We start from the raw sequence: 25,237 nt of genomic DNA on the forward strand, positions 1-25,237 counted from the left end.
CGGCAGCCGGAGCGGGGCGGGGCGGGAGCCCCCCCCGGCCCCCGCCCGCGGAGACCCTCCCTCCCGCCTCCCCGCCCGCCCTCCCCTACCCGCCCCCGCGCACCGCCAGAGCCGCCCGGGGAAGCGGAGGAGAAGGAGCGTTTCCCCAGAGCCCCCCGCCGAGCCCCGGCCGCGACGGCGCGGCGTCCCCGGCCCGGCCTGGGGATGCTGAGGGTGAAGGAGGAGGAGGAAGGGCGGCCGCTCGCGGAATAGAGGCGCGGCGAGAGCGGGGCCAGGCACCTGCCCCGCCGTGCTGCCGCAGGGCACCGCGGGGCGCCCCGACCCGCCCCGGCGGCGACTCCCGCCCGCAGGAGGGAGCGCCGCCCTCCCCGGCCGCCGCCGCCCGGCGGAGGAGCGCGGGCGGGCGCAGGGGCAGCCCCGCCGCCCGCCTCAGCCATGCGCTGAGCGCCGCCGTGCCCGTCCATGGGGCGGCGCTGAGGGGCGGTGCGGCGGGAGGGCGCCGGGGGCAGGATGAAGTCCCTGCTCTTCAGCCGCTTCCTCCTGCTGCTACCCTGGGTGCTCATCGTCATCATCGTGCTGGACATCGACAGCAGCCGGGCGCCGCTGCCCGCCCTGGCCTCCCGCGGCGGCAGGGGCGGTAGCGGGGGGTCCCGGCCGGCGGCGGGGCGGGCGCCCCCCCCGCGGCGCCCCGAGGCGGCGCTGCCCACCATCTATGCCATCACGCCCACGTACAGCCGCCCGGTGCAGAAGGCCGAGCTCACCCGCCTGGCCAACACCTTCCGGCAGGTGGCGCGGCTCCACTGGATCCTGGTGGAGGACGCGGCGGCGCGCAGCGAGCTGGTGAGCCGCTTCGTGGCGGGCGCCGGCCTGCCCTGCACGCACCTCCACGTCCCCACGCCGCGCCGCTACAAGCGGCCGGGGCTGCCCCGCGCCACCGAGCAGCGCAACGCCGGCCTGGCCTGGCTGCGGCAGCGGCACCAGCACCTGCCGCCTCCGCAGCCCGGGGTGCTCTTCTTCGCCGACGACGACAACACCTACAGTCTGGAGCTCTTCCAGGAGGTGCGTGCGGGGCGGGGGGCGCGCGCGGCCGCGGCGCTCCTCTGCCGGCGGCCTCCCCTCAGGCGCCCGACGTTTCCCGCCTCTCCTCGCCTCCCCTCAGGCGCCCGCCGCTGTCCGTCCCGCTCCGCTGCGCGGGGCTGTGCCCCGTCCCGCTGTGCCCCATCCCGGCTTTGCGGCGCGCTCGGTGTCCCTCACCCAAAACCCGCGCACGGCTGAGTCAAACCTCGTACCCGGCGCTGGCACCTCGCAGCGCCCTGTCCCTCACCCGGGCTCCCCAGCGCTGCCTCTGTGTGACCACCCTTCCTTTGATTTTAACAGTTTCTTGTCCTTCCCCTACACGCTCCCCTCAACTTTTTACTGTTGTTTTCTCTTTTTCCTGCCGAGCGAGGCAAGTTCAGGGTTTCTATAAGGGAACCTGTGTCCGTGTGAAAACTGGGATGAAAAGCACTCCTTGATATTTTTTTCAGGCTGTGTTCCTCTCCCTGCAGGGCAAACTCGCATCAAGAGTCGCCATCCTTCACGGATTTTTCTTGGCGCGAATGAATTAACCCAGAGCCGGCTCCTTCGCGTGGAGCTGCGCAGTCTTTTTGAAGCCGTTCACTCTTAAAAGCAGCGAATCGTTTGTGCAATGACTGAACACCCTTTCAGGAGTCTCTTTTGTGAAGGGACCTGGTTTTGTCTTTGTTGCAGCCCCTTGGTGAAGGGCTTTGCTCCTTTTCGGTGGGAATTGGCAAGCCCTCGGGGGAGAGGGTGTCCAGCTTGCTTTCTGTGTTCCCTCTGGCAGGAAGGAGGGGTGCTTAATAAATGGACATAAAACAGCAGAAGAAAGATCATGTGCATCTTCCGTGACAGCCAGAAGTGTAACCTTGGCAGGAAAATGAGGGAAGGAAACGGAAAAGTAGATTGGCAGCAGATAGGGAGCACACAGGACTTCAGACGAATTGCGATCTGTGACTTCTGCTGGTGGGCAGTACAGCATTTAGTGGTGTGCACCCCTGTTCTGCAGTTTGGACGCATTGTGCTTCCTCAGGTGCTTTACAGTCAGTAGGTTAAAATGAACACGGTACAAAGAAATGTGAAGCACGTGAAATTCCCTAGAGCAAGTTATTTTAGAAATGCTTATGTTCGTTTGTGCTTAGATTCGTAATGCATCCCTTTCCATTTCCAGTATGTGGGCAGGTGCAGGGTCCCTGTTCAGCAGGGATGCCCTACTTCCTTCTCTCCTTTGGCGTTCAGCATTGAAGCTGCTAATTTGAAAACCTTTGCCTGGAAGCTAAACCTTTGTTGTAATTGATTTTCTTAAAATCTTATGGCTGTGCTTAGTGCATTATAACGCAGAGTAATTCTACCTACCGATCTTTGATGTGATGGGAGTGTCTACGTCTGTTCAGGGATATAAAACTAATCTGATTCAGTCTTAGGGAGTCTGTAAATTGATACAGAAAATACTTTGCCACAATGAGTAGTGTGGGACAAAAGATATTTGGAGATGAATCTCTACCTTTTTTTTTTTTTGAGTATAAACGTTAGGGACAAGCTAAAGGAACAATATTGGCAGGCATATCACTTGAGTGACCCACAGCTACTGAAAGGGGGTCCAGTCAGGTTTATTCTTTTATCATTTCTGGTATTATTCTTCTAATTGTTGTGAATGGTGAAACAAAAAGGTACAAATTACCTCTCTAATCAGCTAGGAAATGCAGGAAAGCAAGGGGATAAATCTGTCTGAAGGGTTAACCTTGAAAATTGCAAGTACAACACGCAATCTGTGTTTCCTTTTGCTAACAAGAATGGTAACCTCTGGCATGCAGCTCTGCAGTCCTAAGGCTTCTCTTTCACCAGGGTTCATCTGCTGCGGAAGAGGTGTTTGTTCTGAGCCCTGTGTTTGCAGGCAAACGTGCATGAATGAGTTTTTCCTGTGAAATGTGGTGATTGGAAGGCGGAGAAGGAGCTTTTGCTTCAGTTATCACTGCAAGTTCCCATGACTGTTTTCTGGGGTCACTAACGAGCTGTATGTAAGGTCTCTGGGATGCCGCTGGTAGTAGCATGGGGAATGACTTGTTGACCTGGTGAAGTTAACGGATGTCCCTTGGCAGGCTTTGCCAACTGGATGTGCCTTTACGACGAGCAGGAGATTGCATTTGGAGAGAGTCAGTAGTCTTGTTTTCAGTCAAGGGAGTGTTTTTTCAGTTTGTTACACTGCCAGAAACAGTTCTCCAGACCTGCAGTCATGTAATCCTGAAGGAGATCTGATAAACTGTGTAGTCTGCTCACTGGGAAGGGTGGTATAAACATAGAGACAGGAGGTATGAATTCTGGTCCTACCACCATCCTGTGCTGGCTGGGTGACCTTCAGCCTGTCACTGATGCAGGTCTGGGGACGTGTGGGTCCCAAACTGCCAGCAGCAATGTCTGCTAGCATCTGCCCACAAGCAGTTATGTACATTTGCTGGCTTATGAGATATAATCATAGACTCATAGAATAGTTCGGGTTGGAAGGGACCTTTGAAGGTCATCTAGTCCAACCCTCCTGCAGTGTGCAGGGCCATCTTCAACTAGGTCAAGTTGCTCAGAGCCCCGTCCAACCTGACCTTGAATGTTTCCAGGGATGGGGCATCTATCATCTCTCCGGGCAACCTGTACCAGTGTTTCACCACCCTCATTGTAAAAAACTTCCTTGTGTCCAATCTAAATCTACCCTCTTTTAGTTTAAAACCATTACCACTTGTTCTGTCACAACAGGCCCTCCTAAGATGTCTGTCCCCATCTTTCTTATAAACCCCCTTTAAGTACTGAAAGGCCACAATAAGGTTTCCCCAGAGCCTTCTCTTCTCCAGGCTGAACAACCCCATCTCTCTCAGCCTTTCCTCACAGGAGAGGTGTTCCAGCCCTCTGATCATTTTTGTGGCCCTCCTATGGACCCGCTGCAACAGGTCCGTGTCTTTCCTGTGCTGAGGACTCCAGAGCTGGATACAGTACTGCAGGTGGGGTCTCACCAGAGCAGAGGGGCAGAATCACCTCCCTCGACCTCCTGCCCACCTGCTTTTGATGCAGCCCAGGATACGGTCGGTTTTCTGGGCTGCGAGCGCACATTGCCAGCTCATGTCCAGCTTTTCATCCACCAGTACCCCCAAGTCCTTCTCAGCAGGGCTGCTCTCAATCCCTTCATCCCCCAGCCTGTATTGGTACTGGGGGTTGCCCTGACCCAGGTGCAGGACCTTGCACTTGGCCTTGTTGAACCTCATGAGGATTACCCAGGCCCACTTCTTGAGTTTGTCCAGGTCCTTCTGGATGGCATCCTGTCCCTTGGGTATGTCAACTGCACCACTCAGCTTGGTGTTGTCTGCAGATAGTAGGTCTGTCTTCTTTGTAATGTCTTTCTTCCGAGTCAAAGTTGGTTTCAGTAACAGCAGTGAGGGCTTGGGAACCAACGCTAGTTAGGACTGTAAAACCAACATGAGAGAAGCATTGGCATTAGGGATGCGTTTCGCTCAGAGGTTGAAAAAGCATTACTATGGCGCAGAAGACTGCCAGGGAACTGCTCGTCAGTGAAGGATTATGTTTAAGGCAGCTTCTTTGCTGTGGGTTTTCCCAGTGCCCTTACAGAAGACAGAGCCTTTTTAACAAAGCAAAATCAGCAAAGGCTTTACTGTGAGGGGAGGTGTATAAACCATAAGGGCACGATCAAAAAGGAGCGCGCTTTGACATGAGATGCTATGGGATACTTCTGAGAGCTTTTGATGAGGAAATCCTCATCTCTGTCCAAAGTACTTCTGTCTGGTGCTTGTAGGAATGAGTACCTTATATTTGATATGGAGTGAGCTGCGCCCAGTAGACGTGGGCAAAATGTTTCACAGAAATCAGGAAAAAAAACCCCAGCTTCAGTAGTGTTTTGGTGGAAAATGTCACCATCTGTAGTAAATCTGGAATCCTCTGGTGCTGTTTGTAGTTGTCTTTTTTCCTAAGACTTACGATGGTGTGTGGGTGCATAGCTTAGTGTTTGACTGGCAAAACAATGTCCTCAAAGTCGAACTGAGCAGGGTCTGAGCAGGTTTTGTTGTCGTTTCTAAATTAAGGTGGAGAGCCTGTGTTGGCTTTTTGCTGCTACAGTGTGTGCAGCATTGGCTCAGCTAGGCATTTTGTTAGGAAAGGCTCACCTTCCCTGGAAAGGCTTCAGGGAAAGGAACGGTTGGTTCAGTGACTGTGAAATTCTTTAGAGGATGAAGTGGGGCTGCAGGAATGATGAAGAAATATTTCCAGGAGTGGAGTGGAGGTGTGGCCTTTAAGTTATTCCCAACTCTTTCTGCTTGAGAGTATAGTGGTGGTCAGGTGCAAAATCCCGTTTTTACATTAACGCTGCTGGTTCTGGCGTATTGTATTTTGTCATTTATTATTTTGGGATCCAGACCTTGAAAATAATTTATATTTTTTCTGGTCAGGTATGATCTGTTCACCTGGACGTGTCCATCTGCATCTCTCCATCAAAAACAACAGTCTGCTTTCTGAAAATGTCTTCTATCAGTTGCATGTCAGCCCCCATTCATAACAAAGCCACTGAGAGGCCTGAAATCCCACCTACTGTATTTGATATACTTTACAGATGTTTCTACATGAATCATCAAAACTTCTATTTCTTACTGCAGGCTGTTCTTTTTGGAGTGACTGTTACAGTTTGTCGCGTTTGTGCTTCATCTTCTTCCTGAATGCAGGTTATTGTAATATTGTGACTGATGCCTAGCAACTGCCAATTTCATATTTTTAGACTTCCAGAAAGAAAACCTTAGATAAAGCTGGCATTCCACCTTCAGAGAGAGATTTTAAAAACAAGATTAGCCTAAGCACTGGAAACTCTTCACATCCTTCATGTGTTTCTACATCTCAGTTATTTTCTCTGCCCTTTCTGTATTTCGAGGAGTTGGCCAAAGGCCACCACTTCCTTGGTTGCTGTATGGATACGTATGCAAGTTGGAGGAATTAGTGTTGGAGGTCTACTCTGCTGTTGATTGTGCAGACTCCCCTGAAACCTTTGAGGGTGAGGGGTGAGCTGCTTAAGGAGCACAAAGAACAGGAGTAAAGGTCTTCAACATGTGTGAGAAAGTGAGGTTGCTGCGTTCAGAAATGCATTGATTTTTAAGGATTCCTGTCTAGGTTTTATCTGTCCCCTTTGCTTGTACTTTGCTCAGACACCTAAACTGAGATATATGTGAAATTAAAATGCTTGTATCTAAAACTGTGATCTCCCTCACTGCCATCCCTAGCTGTTTGGTCATTGGTGTCTAAAATTTCGTAGCAAGATTTGCTAGGTGCCTAAAGCATGCAAGTATGGCATACATCACTGTCTTGTCTGAGTGCGAGCTGAGGATTTGCAGACTGGGTCTCCTTAGAGGAATCCACACTATAAGGTGTGACCTGAATACAGCCTTGCAGCATTGAGTTCAAAGTAAATCACAGCACTAAGGAAAAAAAAACTTCATTTCTAAGGAAAAAAAAACCCCACAACTTTATTTAATAGCTTAGCAGTTAGCCGTGTTGCCCACTGAGTTGGGGACCAGAATTCAATTTGCTATAGCTGTTGCCTGCACATGAATGCCCTGACTGTGATTGTAGAGTTGAAGATGGAAAGGAAGTAGGAGGAGAGAGAGCTCAACCCCTTCTCCTGAAGTTGAGGTAGTCTTTACAGCTAACTGAATTTGTGGAGCCACAGAGAAGGTCAGAATCTGATCAGTGAAGAGGACAGTCCATCCCTGGAGGTATTTGAAAGACGTGTAGATGTGGTGCTTAGGGACATGGTTCAGTGGTGAACTTGGCAGTGCCAGGTTAACGGTTGGACTTGATGATCCTAAAGGTCCTTTCCAACCAAAATGATTCTATGATTCTGTGATCAAATTAAACAAAAATTCCCTGATATTTTGAAGGTATGCTATTGCTTATGTAGTGGCCTAAATTGCGTAGGTAGGATCATCCTCAAATCAAATGGGAACAAAGATTCATGAAGAACAGAGGGAAAACAGGAAACATTTTGTCTTGACTAATGGATGTGACTGTTTAATTGAGGGTTAGGGATGTGCGGCTGTGGTAATTTTCATAGTGGCACTGCAGAGCTGAGGGCAAGTTGAGTGAGTGATTCAGACACAAAACATTTTCTTATGCCCTGCCCTTCACTCTCCCAAAAGGTATGTATGAGGGTAGCAGATATTCTAATGGCTGTTAACAGTTTGTAGCCCCAAAAAATAAATCCTTCTTATTAAAAATAGAACAAAAATACTTGCAGGCATTACATGTCATACAGGTTTCAGTTTTCCCATGATCATCGTTAGCAGGGCTCATTCGGAGAGCTTTAAACTAGATTCGAAGGGGATGGGGTTGTAGCTGGGCTTGCACCACTGGGGCAACGCTCTAGTGTTGAGGTAGACCAGGAGGCCTCCCATGCCCCTAGGGTGAAATCGGTGTGCTCAGCTCACTCCCTGAAATGCCTGTACACCAATGCACGCAGCATGGGGAATAAACAGGAGGAGTTAGAAATCCGTGTTCGGTCGGGGGGCTATGATCTAGTGGCAATTACAGAGACTTGGTGGGACGCCTCGCATGACTGGAATGTGGTCATGGATGGCTATGTCTTGTTCAGGAAAGACAGGCCGCTAAGGAGAGATGGTGGAGTTGCTCTTTATGTGAGTGAGCAGCTAGAATGTATTGAGTTCTGTCCAGGGGCGGATCAGGAGCGAGTTGAGAGTTTGTGGGTGCGAATTAAGGGGCAGGCTGTCAGGGGTGATACTGTTGTGGGTGTCTATTACAGGTCACTGGATCAGGATGAGGACGGTGATGAGGCCTTCTACAGGCAGCTGAGAGCAGTCTCTCAATTACAGGGCCTGGTTGTCATGGGGGATTTCAACTACCCTGATATTTGCTGGGAGGCCTACTCAGCCAACCATCCTCAGTCCAGGAGGTTCCTCCAGTGCATTGATGATAACTTTCTGATGCAAATGGTGGATGAGCCAACTAGGAGAGGAGCACTGCTGGATCTTATCCTCTCTTAACAAGGAGGGTCTGGTTGAAGCGGTGAAGGTTGAGGGCAGCCTTGGTTGTAGTGACCATGAGATGGTAGAGTTCAGGATCTCATATGGCAGGAACAGAATAGCTAGCAGAATCACAACCCTGCACTTCAGTAGGGCCAACTTTGGCCTTTTCAAGCAATTGCTAGGGGAAATCCCATGGGACAGGGTACTAGAAGGTAAGGGGGCCCAAGATAGTTGGTTAGCATTCAAGGACTGCTTCTTCCGAGCTCAAGATCAGAGCATCCCAACAGGTAGGAAGCCAAGGAAGGGTACCAGGAGACCTGCATGGTTGAACAGGGAACTGCTGGGCAAACTCAAGTGGAAGAAGAGGGTGTACAGATCATGGAAGGAGGGGCTGGCCACCCGGGAGGAATATAAGTCTGTTGTCAGAGGATGTAGGGAGGCAACTAGGAAAGCTAAGGCCTCCTTGGAATTAAACCTTGCAAGAGAGGTCAAGGACAACAGAAAGGGCTTCTTCAAATACATTGCAGGTAAAACCAACACTAGAGGCAATGTAGGCCCACTGATGAATGAGGTGGGGGCCCTGGAGACAGAGGATAAAAAGAAGGCGGAGTTACTGAATGCCTTCTTTGCCTCTGTCTATACTGCTGGAGGCTGTCCTGAGGAGCCCTGGACCCCTGAGGCCCCCGAAGAAGTCAGGATAGAGGAGGAATCTGTCTTGGTTGATGAGGGCTGGGTCAGGGACCAATTAAGCAATCTGGACGTCCATAAATCCATGGGCCCTGATGGGATGCACCCGCGGGTGCTGAGGGAGCTGGCGGAAGTCATTGCTAGGCCACTCTCCATCATCTTTGCTAAGTCGTGGGCAACGGGAGAGGTGCCTGAGGACTGGAGGAAAGCGAATGTCACTCCAGTCTTCAAAAAGGGCAAGAAGGAGGACCCGGGTAACTATAGACCAGTCAGCCTCACCTCCATCCCCGGAAAGGGGATGGAACAACTTGTCCTTGGTGCTGTCTCTAGGCACATCAAGGATAGGGGGATCATTAGGGGCACTCAGCATGGCTTCACCAACGGGAAGTCATGCTTAACCAACTTGATAGCCTTTTATGAGGATGTTACCCGGTGGATAGATGATGGTAAAGCTGTGGATGTGGTCTATCTCGATTTCAGTAAAGCGTTTGACACGGTCTCCCACAGCATCCTCACAGCTAAACTGGGGAAGTGTGGTCTGGATGATCGGGTAGTGAGGTGGATTGTGAACTGGCTGAAGGAAAGAAGCCAGAGAGTGGTGGTCAATGGGACAGAGTCCAGTTGGAGGCCTGTGTCTAGCGGAGTCCCTCAAGGGTCGGTACTGGGACCAGTTCTATTCAATATATTCATTAATGACTTGGATGAGGGAATAGAGTGCACTGTCAGCAAGTTCGCTGATGACACAAAACTGGGAGGAGTGGCTGACACAACGGAAGGCTGCGCAGCCATTCAGAGAGACCTGGACAGGCTGGAGAGTTGGGCGGGGAGAAATTTAATGAAATATAACAAGGGCAAGTGTAGAGTCCTGCATCTGGGCAAGAACAACCCCATGTACAAGTTGGGGGCAGACCTGTTGGAGACCAGCGTAGGGGAAAGGGACCTGGGGGTCCTAGTGGACAACAGGATGACCATGAGCCAGCAGTGTGCCCTTGTGGCCAAGAAGGCCAATGGCATCCTGGGGTGTATTAGAAGTGGTGTGGTCAGCAGGTTGAGAGAGGTTCTCCTCCCCCTCTACTCTGCCCTGGTGAGGCCGCATCTGGAATATTGTGTCCAGTTCTGGGCCCCTCAGTTCAAGAAGGACAGGGAACTGCTAGAGAGAGTCCAGCGCAGAGCCACGAAGATGATTAAGGGAGTGGAACATCTCCCTTATGAGGAGAGGCTGAGGGAGCTGGGTCTCTTTAGCTTAGAGAAGAGGAGACTGAGGGGTGACCTCATTAATGTTTATAAATATGTAAAGGGCAAGTGTCAAGAGGATGGAGCCAGGCTCTTCTCAGTGACATCCCTTGACAGGACAAGGGGCAATGGGTGCAAGCTGGAACACAGGAGGTTCTGCATAAATATGAGGAAAATCTTCTTTACGGTGAGGGTAACTGAACACTGGAACAGGCTGCCCAGAGAGGTTGTGGAGTCTCCTTCTCTGGAGACATTCAAAACCCGCCTGGACGCATTCCTGTGTGATATGATCTAGGTAATCCTGCTCCGGCAGGGGGATTGGACTAGATGATCTTTCGAGGTCCCTTCCAATCCCTAACATTCTGTGATTCTGTGATTTTTGTAAAATATTTTGAGAGTGACTCAAAGACATTACAGAAGAGGTGAATATTTACTATATATTCCAACTTTGACTAGGGAAGTGTTAGTGCTCCTTCGATAACTTTTGCATAGCTGTTCTAATTTTTATACACTATATTAAGCTAATTTCTGTGTATTTTTAAATTGATATATTCATGCAAAAGATTTAGAAGTAGTATAAGTGAATCTGTTTGTCTTTTGTTGTATCTCTTGGAGCTGGTTGGAAAAATCAAATCTTTGCTATAGTCTTAAAAATAACATTTGGTAGTCTAGACAGAATTAAATATTAGCTGGCTGTCATTAGTTATTTCCTTCATAATAAAAAAAAATCTAAATATGAGTTAGCACTGCATTAAATACCTTTCTAGTATATAAATGAAGAATACATGACAGATTTTAAATGTGCACTGACATTCCCCTTGCACGTGGACATGTAATACCTATGCTAAAGAGGTTGGATTAGAAAAGACTGGTAGAGAAACAATGAAATAGCTTAAAAATGAGAGGAAACAGTGACAAAAAACTACCTGAAACAGGTTTATCCAAGTGAGGGACTCTGGATTACAAAGTACCAAGCACTGGCTGTTTCTGCAGGTTGACAGCACTCTTTTTCTTTTTAACCTGTGAACCTGATACTGTTACTATGGAATTAATTACAAATGGTCAGCCGCTCTTCAGAGGTCCAGTGGTCACAACCTAGTAGAGTAACAGAAAGTGGGATGAGAAAAAGAATTAGTAAGTAGAAGGGCCAAAAAGAAACATGAATGGCAAATGTTTTGGAAGTCTTCCCGGTCCAGAGGAATTGGCCCGTAACAGCTTTAGTTAAATTTAGCACAGTTTTCTCCTGTAGGGAAGCAATATTGACATTTGTGCCCAAGGATGCTGGTATAATTTAGAAGCATTAATCATTGTATCTGATATGTCAAATGTTGCTTGAGAGAAGGGGGAATTAATCTGTCCTCCCTCTGCAGTATAGACTAAGTATGAATCAGCAGAGGAGGTTTAAGGCAGATGTTTGGAAAACAGCTTCCTAATAGTGAGGATGATGAAGCACTAAATCATATCACCTGTGAGGGCTGCAGAGCAGGCTAGATCAATGATTGACATTTTTTTTTGATTTGTAGACCCTTTCTACAAATTTTCCCATGGAGACGTATCCTTTACTGTCAAGTTTACTGACAACCAACTTGCTTTTTCAAATTAATATCCCCTAAGTGTTACAGTCCCTGAACCACAAAACCCACTGGCACAGATTTTCTATGACTCAATACCTCCTTTGAAGTACTGGTAAGTAGGGGCAGAAACTCCATTTAATGCCTAAGTAAACAAGCGTAGCATCATTGCAGCTGAGCTGTCCCTCTGACTTGTACTGCAGTCACCTAAGTTTTGTTGAAGCAGAATTTGGCTTTAAATGACCTGTGAGTAATGCAGGATGCCTGTCTGAGAACTGATAGGGGACTTGGCTGTGCTCATGCTTTAACCCGTAACATTTTCCTCTGTGGAAGAGTTGAAGTGAAGGAGATCTAGATCCCATCTTTGGTAATCATAAATCAGAATTTTGCACAGAAATCTTCTTGAGTCTTGCTGGGATGGCGGGTACAGGGATAAACCTGGACGATAACCTGCAGCCTGACCAGTACAGGTCACAAATTACACAGGGGTTGAAGTGAGAGAGAACAGAGGGAGAGAAAAAAGCTTACTATGTGTGGCAGCCAGGTTTGCATTTGCTGAGAGCTTTGAATCCCGAGTAGAAATGCATCAACATCACATTGCAAAACCACTAGAATGGTTGTTCCAGCCTGGAAGCCTTTTCACTGTAGGAAGTATGGCCATGTTTCCTTCTGTCTGTCATCTGCCTTCATTCCCCTTGGGCTTTTAGATTTTGTTACTGGCTTGGTATCTTCCCCATCCATCAGTCTGGCACATCCCATTAAGCAGCTTTTCTTGATAGACTAATGACATGCTATTTTTGGCAATGCTTTTATCACTATCTCTTTTATTACTCAGCTACATTTTCTACGTTTTCACTTGTTAATCTTTAGTGGTTCCTCTGTTGCTACTGTATTTACTGTTATTTGCCCATCACCTCACTGGGATTTCTTTGGTCAGTTGTTACTCCTCTCTCCTGTCATTTCCTTGCCCACTCCTTCCCAGTTGTGTCCCCCTGCCCCGCTTCATTTGGGTTTGTTCTGCCATCTTAGAGTCCTTTTCTCATCTTCCCCCATCCAATACATCACTCTCCCCCTATGCCCAAGACTCCCTTTCAAATAATCAAAAAGTAAATACAGGACAAAAGCGTTTCCAGAGGGAGATTCATCCTGCCTTCAGATAGCTATCCAAGCCAGGCAGGATGAATTATGCCAGTAGGTTCCTGTCTCTGTTCATCAAGTAAGATGAATACCGTTCATGTAAGCTACTAGGACTTAAAGTGATGAGTATTAAGACAGCATGTGCTACCACACATTAAAATGACAGAAGAGTAATTTAGGAAGCTGTTTGTAAGTTATAGGATTTTGGCAGTTGTTCAACCCACAGCAATAAAGCTATTTTAGAATTAACATGTTTTTCAATCACCTTTTTGTGTCCCAGTGATTAGCAGCATCAAATTCCAGATGCAAGCTGGCCTTATAATCCAAATAATAGCTTTTTCCCTATCATACGTAAATACAGCCTTAACACATCAATATGTTAAATGCAGTAATGCTATTCTCAGAAGATTAAAAGAAATATTCCTGCTTTCATCTACCTAGAATATCCTGAGGCTGTAAGATATTTCAGAATTAGCATAAATACTGGTCTAGATGTGCTCCTTCAGTTTGTACTTAAAGGGATTGCTGTATTCTTGTCACCTGCTTATTTCATTCTCCGAAAATGTAACCTGTGAGAATAAAGAAAGTAACTCAAGGACAAAATAAAGAACTCTGTAAAGGGTTACTTACTTCCTTCTGATGTGTGGTGGCTTTACTGACTTAACTCGTAGACACCAAGACGGACTCAAGACTGTAGTAATTAAAACTTCTTGGGTCATTTCATGCTGGTTCTTGAGGTCAGTAAGATACTTTTCATTGACAAGATTTTCCTACACCTTGTGTATGGTAAAGTGTTAATGTAAATCAGTCTGGTTCTGCTAGCATAAATGCTGTGGCCGCTATTGACCCAATTCAGAAGTCTCATGTGACCTGGCTCATTTTGCAGTACAGCTGCCCAAACGCTCACTGTGGGAAAAGGGCTTCCCACGTGTTAGCTACTCTGTTGTAGTTCACAGAATCAGAATCACAGAATCAACCAGGTTGGAAGAGACCTCAGGGATCATCGAGTCCAACCATTGCCCTTACACCACCCTGTCAACTAGACCATGGCACTAAGTGCCATGTCCAGTCTTTTCTTAAACACATCCAGAGATGGTGACTCCACCACCTCCCTGGGCAGCCCATTCCAATGTCTAATAACCCTTTCTGAAAAGAAATTCTTCCTAATGTCCAACCTGAACCTCCCCTGGCGAAGCTTGAGGCTGTGTCCTCTTGTCCTATCGCTAGTTGCCCAGGAGAAGAAGCCAACTCCCACTTCACTACAACCTCCCTTCAGGTAGTTGTAGACTGCAATAAGGTCACCTCGGAGCCTCCTCTTCTCCAGGCTAAACAACCCCTGCTCCCTCAGCCGTTCCTCGTAGGTCAGACCCTCCAGACCCTTCACCAGCTTGGTCGCCCTCCTCTGGACTCGCTCCAACACCTCAACATATTTCTTGAAGTGCAGGGCCCAGAACTGAACACAGTACTCAAAATGCGGCCTCACCAGTGCCGAGTACAGAGGGACAATCACTTCCCTAGACCGGCTGGCTACACTATTCTTAATGGAGGCCAGGATGCCATTGGCCTTCTTGGCCACTTAGGCACACTGCTGGCTCATGTTTAGCCGGCTGTCCATCAGCACCCCCAGGTCTCTTTCCACCGGGCCGCTCTCTAACCACTCTTCCCCCAGCCTGTAGAGCTGCATGGGGTTGTTGTGGCCGAAGTGTAAGACCCGGCACTTGTTCTTGTTGAACCTCATGCTGTTGGTCTCGGCCCATCTATCTAACCTGTCCAGATCCCTCTGTAGGGCCTTCCTACCCTCCAGCAGATCGACACTCCCACCCAGCTTGGTGTCATCTGCAAATTTACTGAGGGTGCACTCAATCCCTACGTCTAGATCATCTATAAAGATATTGAACAGCACCGGCCCCAGAACTGAGCCCTGGGGAACACCGCTAGTGACCGGCCGCCAGTTGGACTTTGCCCTGTTCACCACCACTCTCTGGGCTCGGCCATCCAGCCAGTTTTTAACCCATTTAAGAGTCCACCCATCCAAGCCCCAGGCAGCCAGTTTGTCCAGGAGGATGCTGTAGGAGACAGTGTCGAATGCCTTACTGAAGTCTAGATAGACTACATCCACAGCCCTGCTCTCATCTACTAAGCAGGTCACTTTGTCATAGAAGGAGACCAGGTTGGTCGAGCAGGACCTGCCTTTCATGAATCCATGTTGGCTGGCCCCGATGCCCCGATTGTCCTGCATGTGCCGTGTAATGGCACTCAGGTTGATCTGTTCCATCACCTTGCCTGGCACCGAGGTCAGGCTGACAGGCCTATAGTTCCCTGGATCGTCCTTCCGACCCTTCTTGTAGATGGGCGTTACGTTTGCTTAGAGCGTGCCTGCCCGTGTCTTGAGGCATTTTATGTTTACTGTGGCCACAGGCAGTTGGCACAGGGCAGCTAAAATGCTTTAAATCTGTACACTAGTCATTTGTTCAGGTATCCATACCCTACAAAAGGTATTAATGGCAATGCAAAAAAGTTAGTGGGCATCTGCGTTCGTCCTGCGGTTAATGCTGGTGTAGCACAGTTGGGTGTACATGGCTTGATTGTGCCCTTGGAAACCTTGGAAACTTGCCTGTGTAGACAAGCCCAACAGGGTGATGCCCTGTATCCATGTCTGATGTGTTTGGATGTTAATACAAATACACTATTGGAAAAATCTCCAAAATGGATGTATCATTAAAACCAGAGCTAAAAGAGCTTCATGAGAAGGTTTGACTGATTTCCATATCCAAAGAGTTAATTGCTAACTCTGCATTTCCTAAATCGACGTGTGGGAGAGAGTGGAAAAATAATCTTAGGCAGGGAGAACAGTTACAGACAAACACGTTTGATGATAACCTGTAGAGAGATTCATGGCAGTCTCTCACTGAACATTAAATAGTCAGTGGTTTGGATAGAATCCTTACCATGAGAAATGCCTACATTGCCAATTGTATACATACACTGATCTTACAGAGTATGGGCTGCTACTACTGAGTGAGACAGCCTGACTTGCTGCAACAGTTATTAGGGTGGAAGTGAGAAAATTTTGCTAAACAAATTTAAAGATCCACAAAGAACCGGAGAGAGAGAAGGTGTATGCCACTCTTCTGTGTGTACATACGTAACTGTGGATTTTTAAATATGTATTTTATGCTTTCCCTATGTGAAAGTTCTCCTAAGAATCTGCTAATGTTTCTGGCTTAGAAATGTGAACCAGAGTGATGTGACGTCTTTGTTTTTTCTGGTGCATCTCCTGGGAGTTTAGATGATATGCATGATAAATCTTTCACCTTGGCAGAAAGAGAGGGAAGTGTTTAATATTTAACCAAGGTTGTGTTTTACTTCAACATCTGTCGATAAGGGACTGCAGTTACAAATAAGTAAAACTGTGTGTGTTTTTCGCTAAGAGGAGCGCTTGGAAGGACAAAGGGATAAACTTTCCCTAAGGAATAGGCCTCAACTACACTAGAAGACAAGAGATTGTTTAAAAATCGACCAGATTAAGCTCACGTTACACTGAAATAGTTTAATACCTGTTTAAATGGGACCATATTTAAGCACCGTAGTTAAAACAGTGGCTTTTGAATCAGTGTGGTTAAATTGTGCAAGTTGCTGTGTCTGTGCACTTGTCTTCTCATTTTCTCACACCAGACTGTCAGTGATTTTCCCATGGGGAGCAGTGCATCAGGTTCGTGTCATGTTATCTCCTGTTTACTGAAGAAAATGGTCTACTAACCAGTGAACTGAATTCACTGAATCCCAGTGACGCATGCTTTTTGCTGAAGAAAGAGTCATCTTTTAGTACCTATAGATTCCTCTAGGTTAGATGAGGATCACATTTCCAGAATTACCTTTAGTTACATTTACACCACTGGGAAAAACTATTATTGATAGCAAACTAACAGAAGCATCCTGCCTGACCTGCCTGACCTGCTTTCTGTCCTTCTCAGAAACTTAGCAGAGGTTTTCGAGAGAAAATGTAGAGGTTAAAAAGGCTTGGCCCAAATGTAATCCTTTTTTGTGAGCCTTTAATAGATCTGAGCTGCATCTGTTGTACAAATCCACTATGTTGCAGGTAGGGGAAGAGTTGTGCATCTCAATTTCTTGTACTTTTGTATTTGTTACCCGTCTCAAATTAATTGTACTTGTCTTAATGAAATGTGTATTTGTTAATCATTATTATAATATTCTCTCTCGCTGGTCTTGTACGATACGTAAGCAGTCTATAGAAATAAGCCTACTGCAAGAATGCTAGTCTTGTAGATGAAAAAGATCCAGTACACCTTTGAAAACACAAACAAACAAACAAGAAAACAAATACTGTTTTTTTATAGCTTTAAGAATTTTTGTTATAAAAAAATAATATGAATAGGATATTTTCAGTAGAACTGAAGTGCCTACAGGCTAGAGAGATGGAGATTTCACAGCAAATGAGTGGGCACATGCAGCTTTCAAGTGCTTACTGTGTTGGGCTGAAATCTGTAAGCTAGAATTGCCTTTAAATACCTAGTCTTGATGATTAATGTGTAGGGTTTCCACCGACACTTACCAAAAGCCTACTAGGATAACATACATGCAGTCACGCTGTGCCTGCCTCTTGCAGATGCGCACAACCCGCAAAGTGTCGGTATGGCCCGTGGGACTGGTAGGAGGACGGCGGTATGAGCGCCCGGTCGTGGAAAATGGCAGAGTTGTTGGCTGGTACACTGGCTGGAGAGCTGACAGGCCCTTTGCTATTGACATGGCAGGTAAGTACCACGGTTCATGATACATGAATGTTTCTCATAACTATTCTTAATTTTTTTTTTTATGAGTGGGACAGAAACAGATTTCTCAGTATAGGCAGCTTTTAAAACTTCTGAAATGCAGTTGCTGTATGTAGCCCTTCAGCACTGAATATCCTGGCAGCCTTAGCTTGCACACCTCATCTAATTATCACAGAATCATAGAATGGTTTGGGTTGGAAGGGATCTTAAAGATCATCTAGTTCCAACCCCCCTGCCATGGGCAGGGATACCTTCCACTAGACCAGGTTGCTCAAAGCCTCATCCAACCTGGCCTTGAACACTGCCAGGGAGGGGGCAGCCACAACTTCTCTGGGCAACCTGTTCCAGTGTCTCACTACCCTCACAGTAAAGAATTTCTTCCTAATATCTAATCTAAATCTCCCCTCTTTCAGTTTCAAACCGTTCCCCCACGTCCTATCACTACTTGCCCTTGTAAAAAGCCCCTCTCCCGCTTTCCTGTAGGCCCCCTTCAGGTACTGGAAGGCTTCTATGAGGTCTCCCTGGAGCCTTCTCTTCTTCAGGCTGAAGAGCCCCAACTCTCTCAGCCTGTCTTCATAGGAGAGGTGCTCCAGCCCTCTGATCATAATTAAGTTGCTTCTTGGTGATACCTGAACTTACTTTCACTTTTTAAATTTTATGCAGCAACTTGGCTTTTATGTTGTATGAATTGTTTGTCTGAAATCCAATTAATTTTTGCAAGAACCCTCTTTCATTGTGTCATCACTGTACACCAGGCAGTATAAATGCAGACCCTGCTTAGACATCATGTTGTAAAATTCTACATTATCATGAAATTATTCATTGTTCATTGGTTATTTGGAATGACGGTGATAACTGTAGATGGATGTAGTTTGAAACACTGCGCTTAGGGGAAAAATCACTGACAGCAATAGCCTAGTAGATGAAGGCAGAAAAGCTTCAAAATAGATCTAATCAATCTTCTCATGTGAAGTTAGCACACCACATAGCTCTCTGTCTTGCTGTTATTCTGTGCTTAGACAATCTTCTGCATGTATTCACAACCACCATATGAATCACCACTGTGCAGGAGTTTGATTTCTGATGTAGCAGCAGCTGGTTTCCCAGCAAATGATAGCATACTTGCACTTAAGCATATTCTGTATTCAGGAAACAGAAGGAAGGAGAAAAGCAGGGATACGAGGGCAAGAACAGGGTAGAAATAGCCAGCCATTTTATTTTTTTCTGATACCCTTATGTTTTGGGAGTGGAAAAATAAGAGTGCTTTCTCATGTCAACAGAATATTTTTATATGGATTGAAATGTTTGATGAAAAATATGTACAGTATTTACAGTATAATTGGTTAAAAAGAGTAATAGAAGAATTAATAGTGGTTAACACCTCAAAGACAGAAACATCAACAGGTGACTTTTTCTGCCCTGTAGAAGCATTTCAAGTTAATAGCATCTCCTGGCATGAAAATAAGTACTTGAGTGTCCAGGTAGAGGCATTCCTCAGGGGAGAACGAGGTATGTCCATCCCTAAACCTGTGTAGCCTGTTGAGGACTGCAGTGGTGCATTTTAAGAACAGTCTCTGCCTGTGGATTTATAGATACATATTGATACTACGTTGTAGAAGTGGTTACTTATGGGCATTATAAGGGTAATGCTGCTTCATTAGCAGCAGGCAAAAAGCCCTTACAAAACATTGGCCAAGGGACTCTAACCCAGACACCGAAGAGACACATGGAAAGTTTTGTAAGTCTTGTTTACACTTCGCAGTTGCTGGCTGAAACACTGGCATGAGGCAAAAGCAGCTCCACTGGGAACACTGTCTGCCCTTACTTCTACCGAAGTCACAGAAGGGAGTGTTATAGATACAAGTGTTGAGAGCATAGGAAGTTATAGCAGATGCACAAACAAGGAGCTACTACTTTGTGAAAGAACTTTTATTAGTCTTCAAAAAATAACTGAAATTAAATTACATTTTTAATTTCAGCAAGGAGGGAAATGGATGTTGTGTAGGCTGGTAAAAAGTTATGTTAAGTTTGCATCTTCATTCCCTTCAAGAATATGGTGGAAGGGCAGAGACAAACAGAACAGAACCTGTAAATCCAGAACTGCACAGGTGCCTGAACAGCTGCAGTCTACAGGATGTGCATTAACACTCCATTTCCCACCCTTGCGCCCCACAGCCCCCCAACATACCCTTGGGGACTTGCTAACAAACCTAAGTCCATGCTGCAGTACATCACTGGCATTCCTCCTTCTGCTGGCACCAGGTAAGCAACTGAGGTTATACCATGTACTGCACATAAGGAAGATCAAGGATCTCTTTTGAAAATATTACTATAAAAAAAAATTGTATATAAAAGAAATGGGTATATATTAAACTGCCCAGCTGTCTACAGCTGTTTATAATGAATGTTCTGATTCCCAAGACACTGGTAGGGAGGCTCTCCTTGGTTTACAGAACTATCTTTTCATAGTGATTTTCACAAGAATTTGATCTTGAGGCTGGGTGTGAAGAGTGACTATTTAAAAGGTCTGGGACCACGGATGAACACCACCATTGCGGCTGTTCAGAGGAAGTGCATCCTTGCTTTTAAAGCACATAAACTTCTTTTTCTAGACTTCAAAATACAGGGCCAAGTTCAAATCTACTGCAAGTGGAGAGAGGTCCTGCTGATTTCATTGGGATCAGCTCAAAGACCCTAGCTGGCTAACTTCTCTAGATTATTCTTTGAACTGTACTCACGCACAGCAATCACATTATCTCAGTTCAGTAAACACTGGTTATTTCTTTTGGGAACTTTGTGGTTCACGCTGCTATCCTCCAATGCTGAACTGCCTTCACAAAGCAGAGTAGCTGTTTCCTGTGTTGCTTCTCGTCTGGCAACCAACACACAATATGAACTAGTTCTGGTGTTTTAAAAGTTCCGCCTCAGTTTTAGCTGTAGGTGGGTTCTAGAGTGTGACCCAGACTTCCTTATCCTCAGGGAAGGAAAGGGAGAGAAAACTGGGTGCTGCAAGCAAAAAGTGACATTGATTTTGAGGTAGGCACTGTGTTATTCATTTTAGACCTGATTTAAAATCTTTATTAAGTGATGTTGTTAGCCATTTACTTTTGGCTTGTTCCCAGTGCCAGAGTTTTTGACCACCCATGAGAACAAGTCAGACTGTGATTCTCCTACTGTCAAGATTGCTCAAGGGAAACAGATGCATGATTTCCATTAGCATTCCAGGAGCTGCTCCCTTCAGTCACAGAGATTAATCTATGCCTGTGACTCACTGGGCAAGCAGATTTTGGACTTGCGGTCCAGAGCTCATCCCCTGTGCCCCGAGTCCCTCTGCTAGGGCCTGAGCAACTTTTTTTTTTTTTTTTTAAGTTTTGCCATAGTATGAGGTCTTTAGTACATCTCATCTTTCTTACGGTTCCCTGAGAAAAAAGCTAGTTTATTAATGACACTGCAAAACATGGCGTATTTTGTCTCAATCTGAAAGAGTCACCGCTGGAAGTCAGAAGTTCAAAGGATTTTAAGTGAGTGGCTATGGCAGACACCAAACTCAAACAACCCCCAAACCATCCCTCCATCAAAGGGTAACAACTATTTTAAATGTTGTTGAGTTTAAAACAGTTTCATGGTAAATTAACTGTCAGCAGATGCCTTTGTTCTGAACTACAAAAACTCTTGGCTGAGCACCTCTGCCTTATTGCAACCCAAACAGTATGTCACAGGTAGAAGATACTTCTAAGAAGCCAACCCCAAACCGTGGCATGTTCAACAAGCCCAAGGCAGTACCTTGAACTGTTTGGAAACCAGTATACGCGTTTCAACATCAGCACCGAGCATTAGCATCTGTACACTCCAGAAATGATAAACACCCTCCGTTTCTAGTTTGCCTTCAGCTACTATCCTACCCAGAGCATTCAGGAAGCAAAGGCATCAATCACAGCAACGAAATCTTTAATGACTGTCTCAGTCTAATGGGATGAAGAAAAAAGGTTCAGCCTTTTAACAGAAGCCATTGATCTAACGCAAGTCAAGGGGTGAATTAACAGAAACATGTTCCGTAAAAAGAAGCACAGACTACGTAATCTTTGCCACGTCTCCCAGGTATCTTGTCCTCCAACAAATTAATTCTTACCTAGGTGGCTCTTCAGCCATTAGATTTCATTTACAGCCTTGCATTAAACACAAAAAATCCAAAACTCCTCTTCACACTCTGGCTATGAAATTGTCATGTGGCATTTCATGTGATCTTAAGCCCAACACGCCCTTGTAGGAATAATGATCAAGTAAAATAATTGTATGCATGTAGCACTGTTCCATTATGCTATGCTGCAGACAGTAATCCCAGATTAATCCCTGTTTGGGGACAGAATTCAAAGTAACAGTGCCTTTTCATCCATTACCACAGGATCATTATCTACTGAGTGAAATAACTGGTTCCAGTCTGGTCAAAAACTGAGGCATCTCCTCTCTTTTTCATGCCAAAATGATCCGTCTGTGATTGATTGATAAAAAGTCAGCTGAAAGTTGTCACTAGAAAATGGTTTTCCCTCAAGTCCACCCAAAGTCTAGCTACATAAATACAAAGTGTCATACACATGAAATTAAAGCTGTTATAAAGCAGAGCTGAAGAACTGGAGAGCCAGGAGATAAGTCTCCTTGAATTATTTTACTTCTTCAAGTTGCTTCTTTATTGGATTCTTTTAAGAAACAAAGACTGCACGACCACTGATCAAGGAAACAAACCTCAGGCCACAGGCCAGTCAGCGCACAGTAGTCCATGTCCTTCTCAAGTGCAACACTCAGTTTAATAATCTTTTATTTGATGCCTGAAAACATGGGGCATTTTTGATAGCACCCTAAAATGGTGGTTTGCAATAGCATGGTAGCAAGGGCATGTGTTACACACAGGGGGCACGGCACATGTGAAGATCTGTGTGTAGGAGAAATCGATCCTGAGAACAAAATCAAATTTCCTCAACAGAGGAGCAAGCTTTGCCACAAAAGAACCTAGGAGAAATTAACTTATGGATAAGTATGGGCTATGAGGGCCAGGGAGCCAAGCTGAGACATGCAAAGATAAGCAGCAGAGAATCTGTGTGCCTCTTCTGCTTAGAATGGGTTCCTTCACTCTAAAAACTAGGACCCTACACTAATTTTGGTCTTGACATCATTTTCTTCTTCATGGATAACCAACTTAAATTGCAAAAGTTAAATCTCTCTAAAAAGAAACAGCACCTCACACAGCTGATCAGGGCAGCAACAATGCCTTCACTTGCAAAGCAAACAGTTTGGGGAGGGGCCAAAGATATCAACCACACTAAAGCCCAGTTGCACCAAAAATTTATATTGTTTGTTCTAATTGAGGGAAAAAAAACAACCAATGCCCTAACCAAAAATACTGCACTGAACCAGGCCAGTTTGTTCATCAGTGGTAAGTCTACGGTCACCTTTCAAAGCGCAGAAAGCTGGCTGTAGGCACTGCAGCTCTCTCTTGCTGAGGGAGTTTATAAATGCTCAGCCTCCGCTCTTCACAAACGCTTACACTTGGCTCCAACCAGCACTGGGATGGAGCCCACCTTGTGCTCCCTCACGGCCAGCCTACAAGACAGAGGAAGCAGTAAAGGCCGGTTGCCCTCTGAAGACAAACCCCTGCTTGGAAAGGAAAGTCCAAACTGCCCTCCTTTTCCCTGGTACTGTCTGCCTAAAGCCAGCAGCTGCAGCAGAGAACAGCAGGATCCCAGCATTGCTGCAGAGCAGGAGCTCTAGAGCTTAATGGCACAGAGCGAGGACGGCTACAGCCAAAGTCTCACACCTCCTGGGAGGCTTTTATTCACTAGTGCACGCTGCAAGGTGTGGATAAGCCCTTTCCATCGGGACACCTATTCTTTATCTTAGGCAGGATACAATATATAAAGTTAAACACGTTGTCTTCAACCCTGTCTGTAAGTGAATTGGGACCTTCTTTATATATGATGTAGTAATTACTTCTGTATATTTTCCTTTTTGAAAGGCTCCTATATAAAAGCCACAGATAGTTTCAAGGAAAATATAGTAGTAACAATTCTAGTAAAAAAGGGGATAGATTTAAATTCCATTAGAGAAAGTTATACTCATTAATGAGAAAATTTTAATACTAGCTTTAGAATTAAATGTTCTTGCAGTTTTCCAGAAAAGATGTCAAAACTGTTACTACTACTGTTATAAAGGGACAGCTGGAACCACTCTGAACTGACAGAAAAAAGGATTTCTTTGGTCCTCTTTGCAATTAGACATAAGGAGTTACAAATGTAATTTTTCCTTGCAAATATCAGTGAGTTTTGAGTCATACTTAAGCATACGTGTGACTGAGCCTCGCTGAATGAAAACTGGAGAGTTCTACAAATAATGGCAAAATGTAGATTCGTGCGAGCTGCTTCCAAGAGGGTGAGTTTGTTCAAACTAGTGATTTCTCAGTTTGTAGCCTCCCTTTGAGGGACCTAACGTGTGTTATCAGAGGAGCGCAGTGCAAAGAGAGGCACGTGCGCTGACAAGGGCCTTTCAGTCATGCTGGCAATGCACAGATCAGCTGCAGGCCACCTCGCAGACCACCGCTGATGAAAATGATTCACAAGTCCACAATAACTACACGGTGTGCAAGGCAAAACGTTAATCAGACTTGTCTTTCATCAACAATAATGTTAAAAACTCTCTAAAGGCTAAAAATCTCTAAAGACCACGGTTGTTGTAAGTAATGTATTTTAACCTTTCTGACACCTGTGTTTGTACAGTATAAATTTCATACATTTAATTTTACTTAAAGTTAGTTTTATTTTGTAATTAGAAGCAGAAAGGAAGGATACTCAGAGATCTCAGCAATACCCGACTTTTCAGGCAAAAACACATATCTTCTCTACATGACAGGAAACTGATTAAACATGTTGAAAATATGGTGCGATTAAAAAAATCTGATTGCACCTTCAGGGCAAAACAAAACAATGTAGGATGTGCAAACCTACCAAATACTGGCTATCCGTATAATCAAATTTATACATTTTTAAAAGGAACACAGAGACTTCTAGGCTGAAGTGTAACTTGCACAAAAATGTAAAGCCAAAAGGTTTTTCTTAACATTTTTTCCCCCCTCTCTCCAAGGATTTGCTGTGAGTCTTCAAGTGATCCTGTCTCATCCGAAAGCCGTATTCAAGCGTCGTGGTTCTCAGCCAGGAATGCAAGAATCTGATTTTCTGAAACAGATAACAACAGTGGAGGAGCTGGAACCAAAAGCAAACAACTGCACAAAGGTACCAATTTGGACACTTGCTAAAAAGCTTTTGTCTCGTCTTGTCTCTGTAGATGACCGTACTAACACAAACGTTATTTTATAGGTTCTTGTATGGCACACACGAACAGAAAAAGTAAATCTAGCTAATGAGCCAAAATACCATCTGGACACAGTCAATATTGAGGTATGATGTGGAGCCACAGTTACACAGGAAGTACAGGACAATGGGTGTGTCAGAAGGTGTTTGGATTCAGCCAGTTGTAACAGCCTACTTCTGCGCGAGACCTTTTAATGGTCATCTGACGGACTTCCGTGGAAACAAAAGCAAGCGGCCAGATACTCTAATAAGCAAATCACGTGGGTGTGCTTTGTTCTAACTTGTTTGCATGCATTTCTGAACTCTCGTCTTAATAACCTGGCACTTACCTTTATTTTAAGGCTGTTTCCACATAGTAAAAACAGTCAAGAGAAACGTGGCTGCAATGG

The 25,237-nt window shown here is 45.7% G+C and overlaps 1 protein-coding gene across 1 annotated transcript; it reads left to right on the forward strand.

Moving 5' to 3' along the window:
* Positions 1 to 510: 510 nt before the first annotated feature.
* B3GAT2 (beta-1,3-glucuronyltransferase 2) lies at positions 511 to 24,960 on the forward strand. Its single transcript, XM_068401209.1, has 4 exons — positions 511 to 1,059; positions 17,331 to 17,475; positions 24,622 to 24,770; positions 24,855 to 24,960. Exons 1-4 carry the CDS (start codon positions 511 to 513, stop codon positions 24,939 to 24,941), a joined length of 930 nt encoding a protein of 309 aa, XP_068257310.1. The 3' UTR covers positions 24,942 to 24,960.
* Positions 24,961 to 25,237: the final 277 nt, after the last annotated feature.

Source organism: Nyctibius grandis, chromosome 1 (genome assembly GCF_013368605.1).
Source record: "Nyctibius grandis isolate bNycGra1 chromosome 1, bNycGra1.pri, whole genome shotgun sequence".
Taxonomy (NCBI): Eukaryota; Metazoa; Chordata; class Aves; order Nyctibiiformes; family Nyctibiidae; genus Nyctibius; species Nyctibius grandis.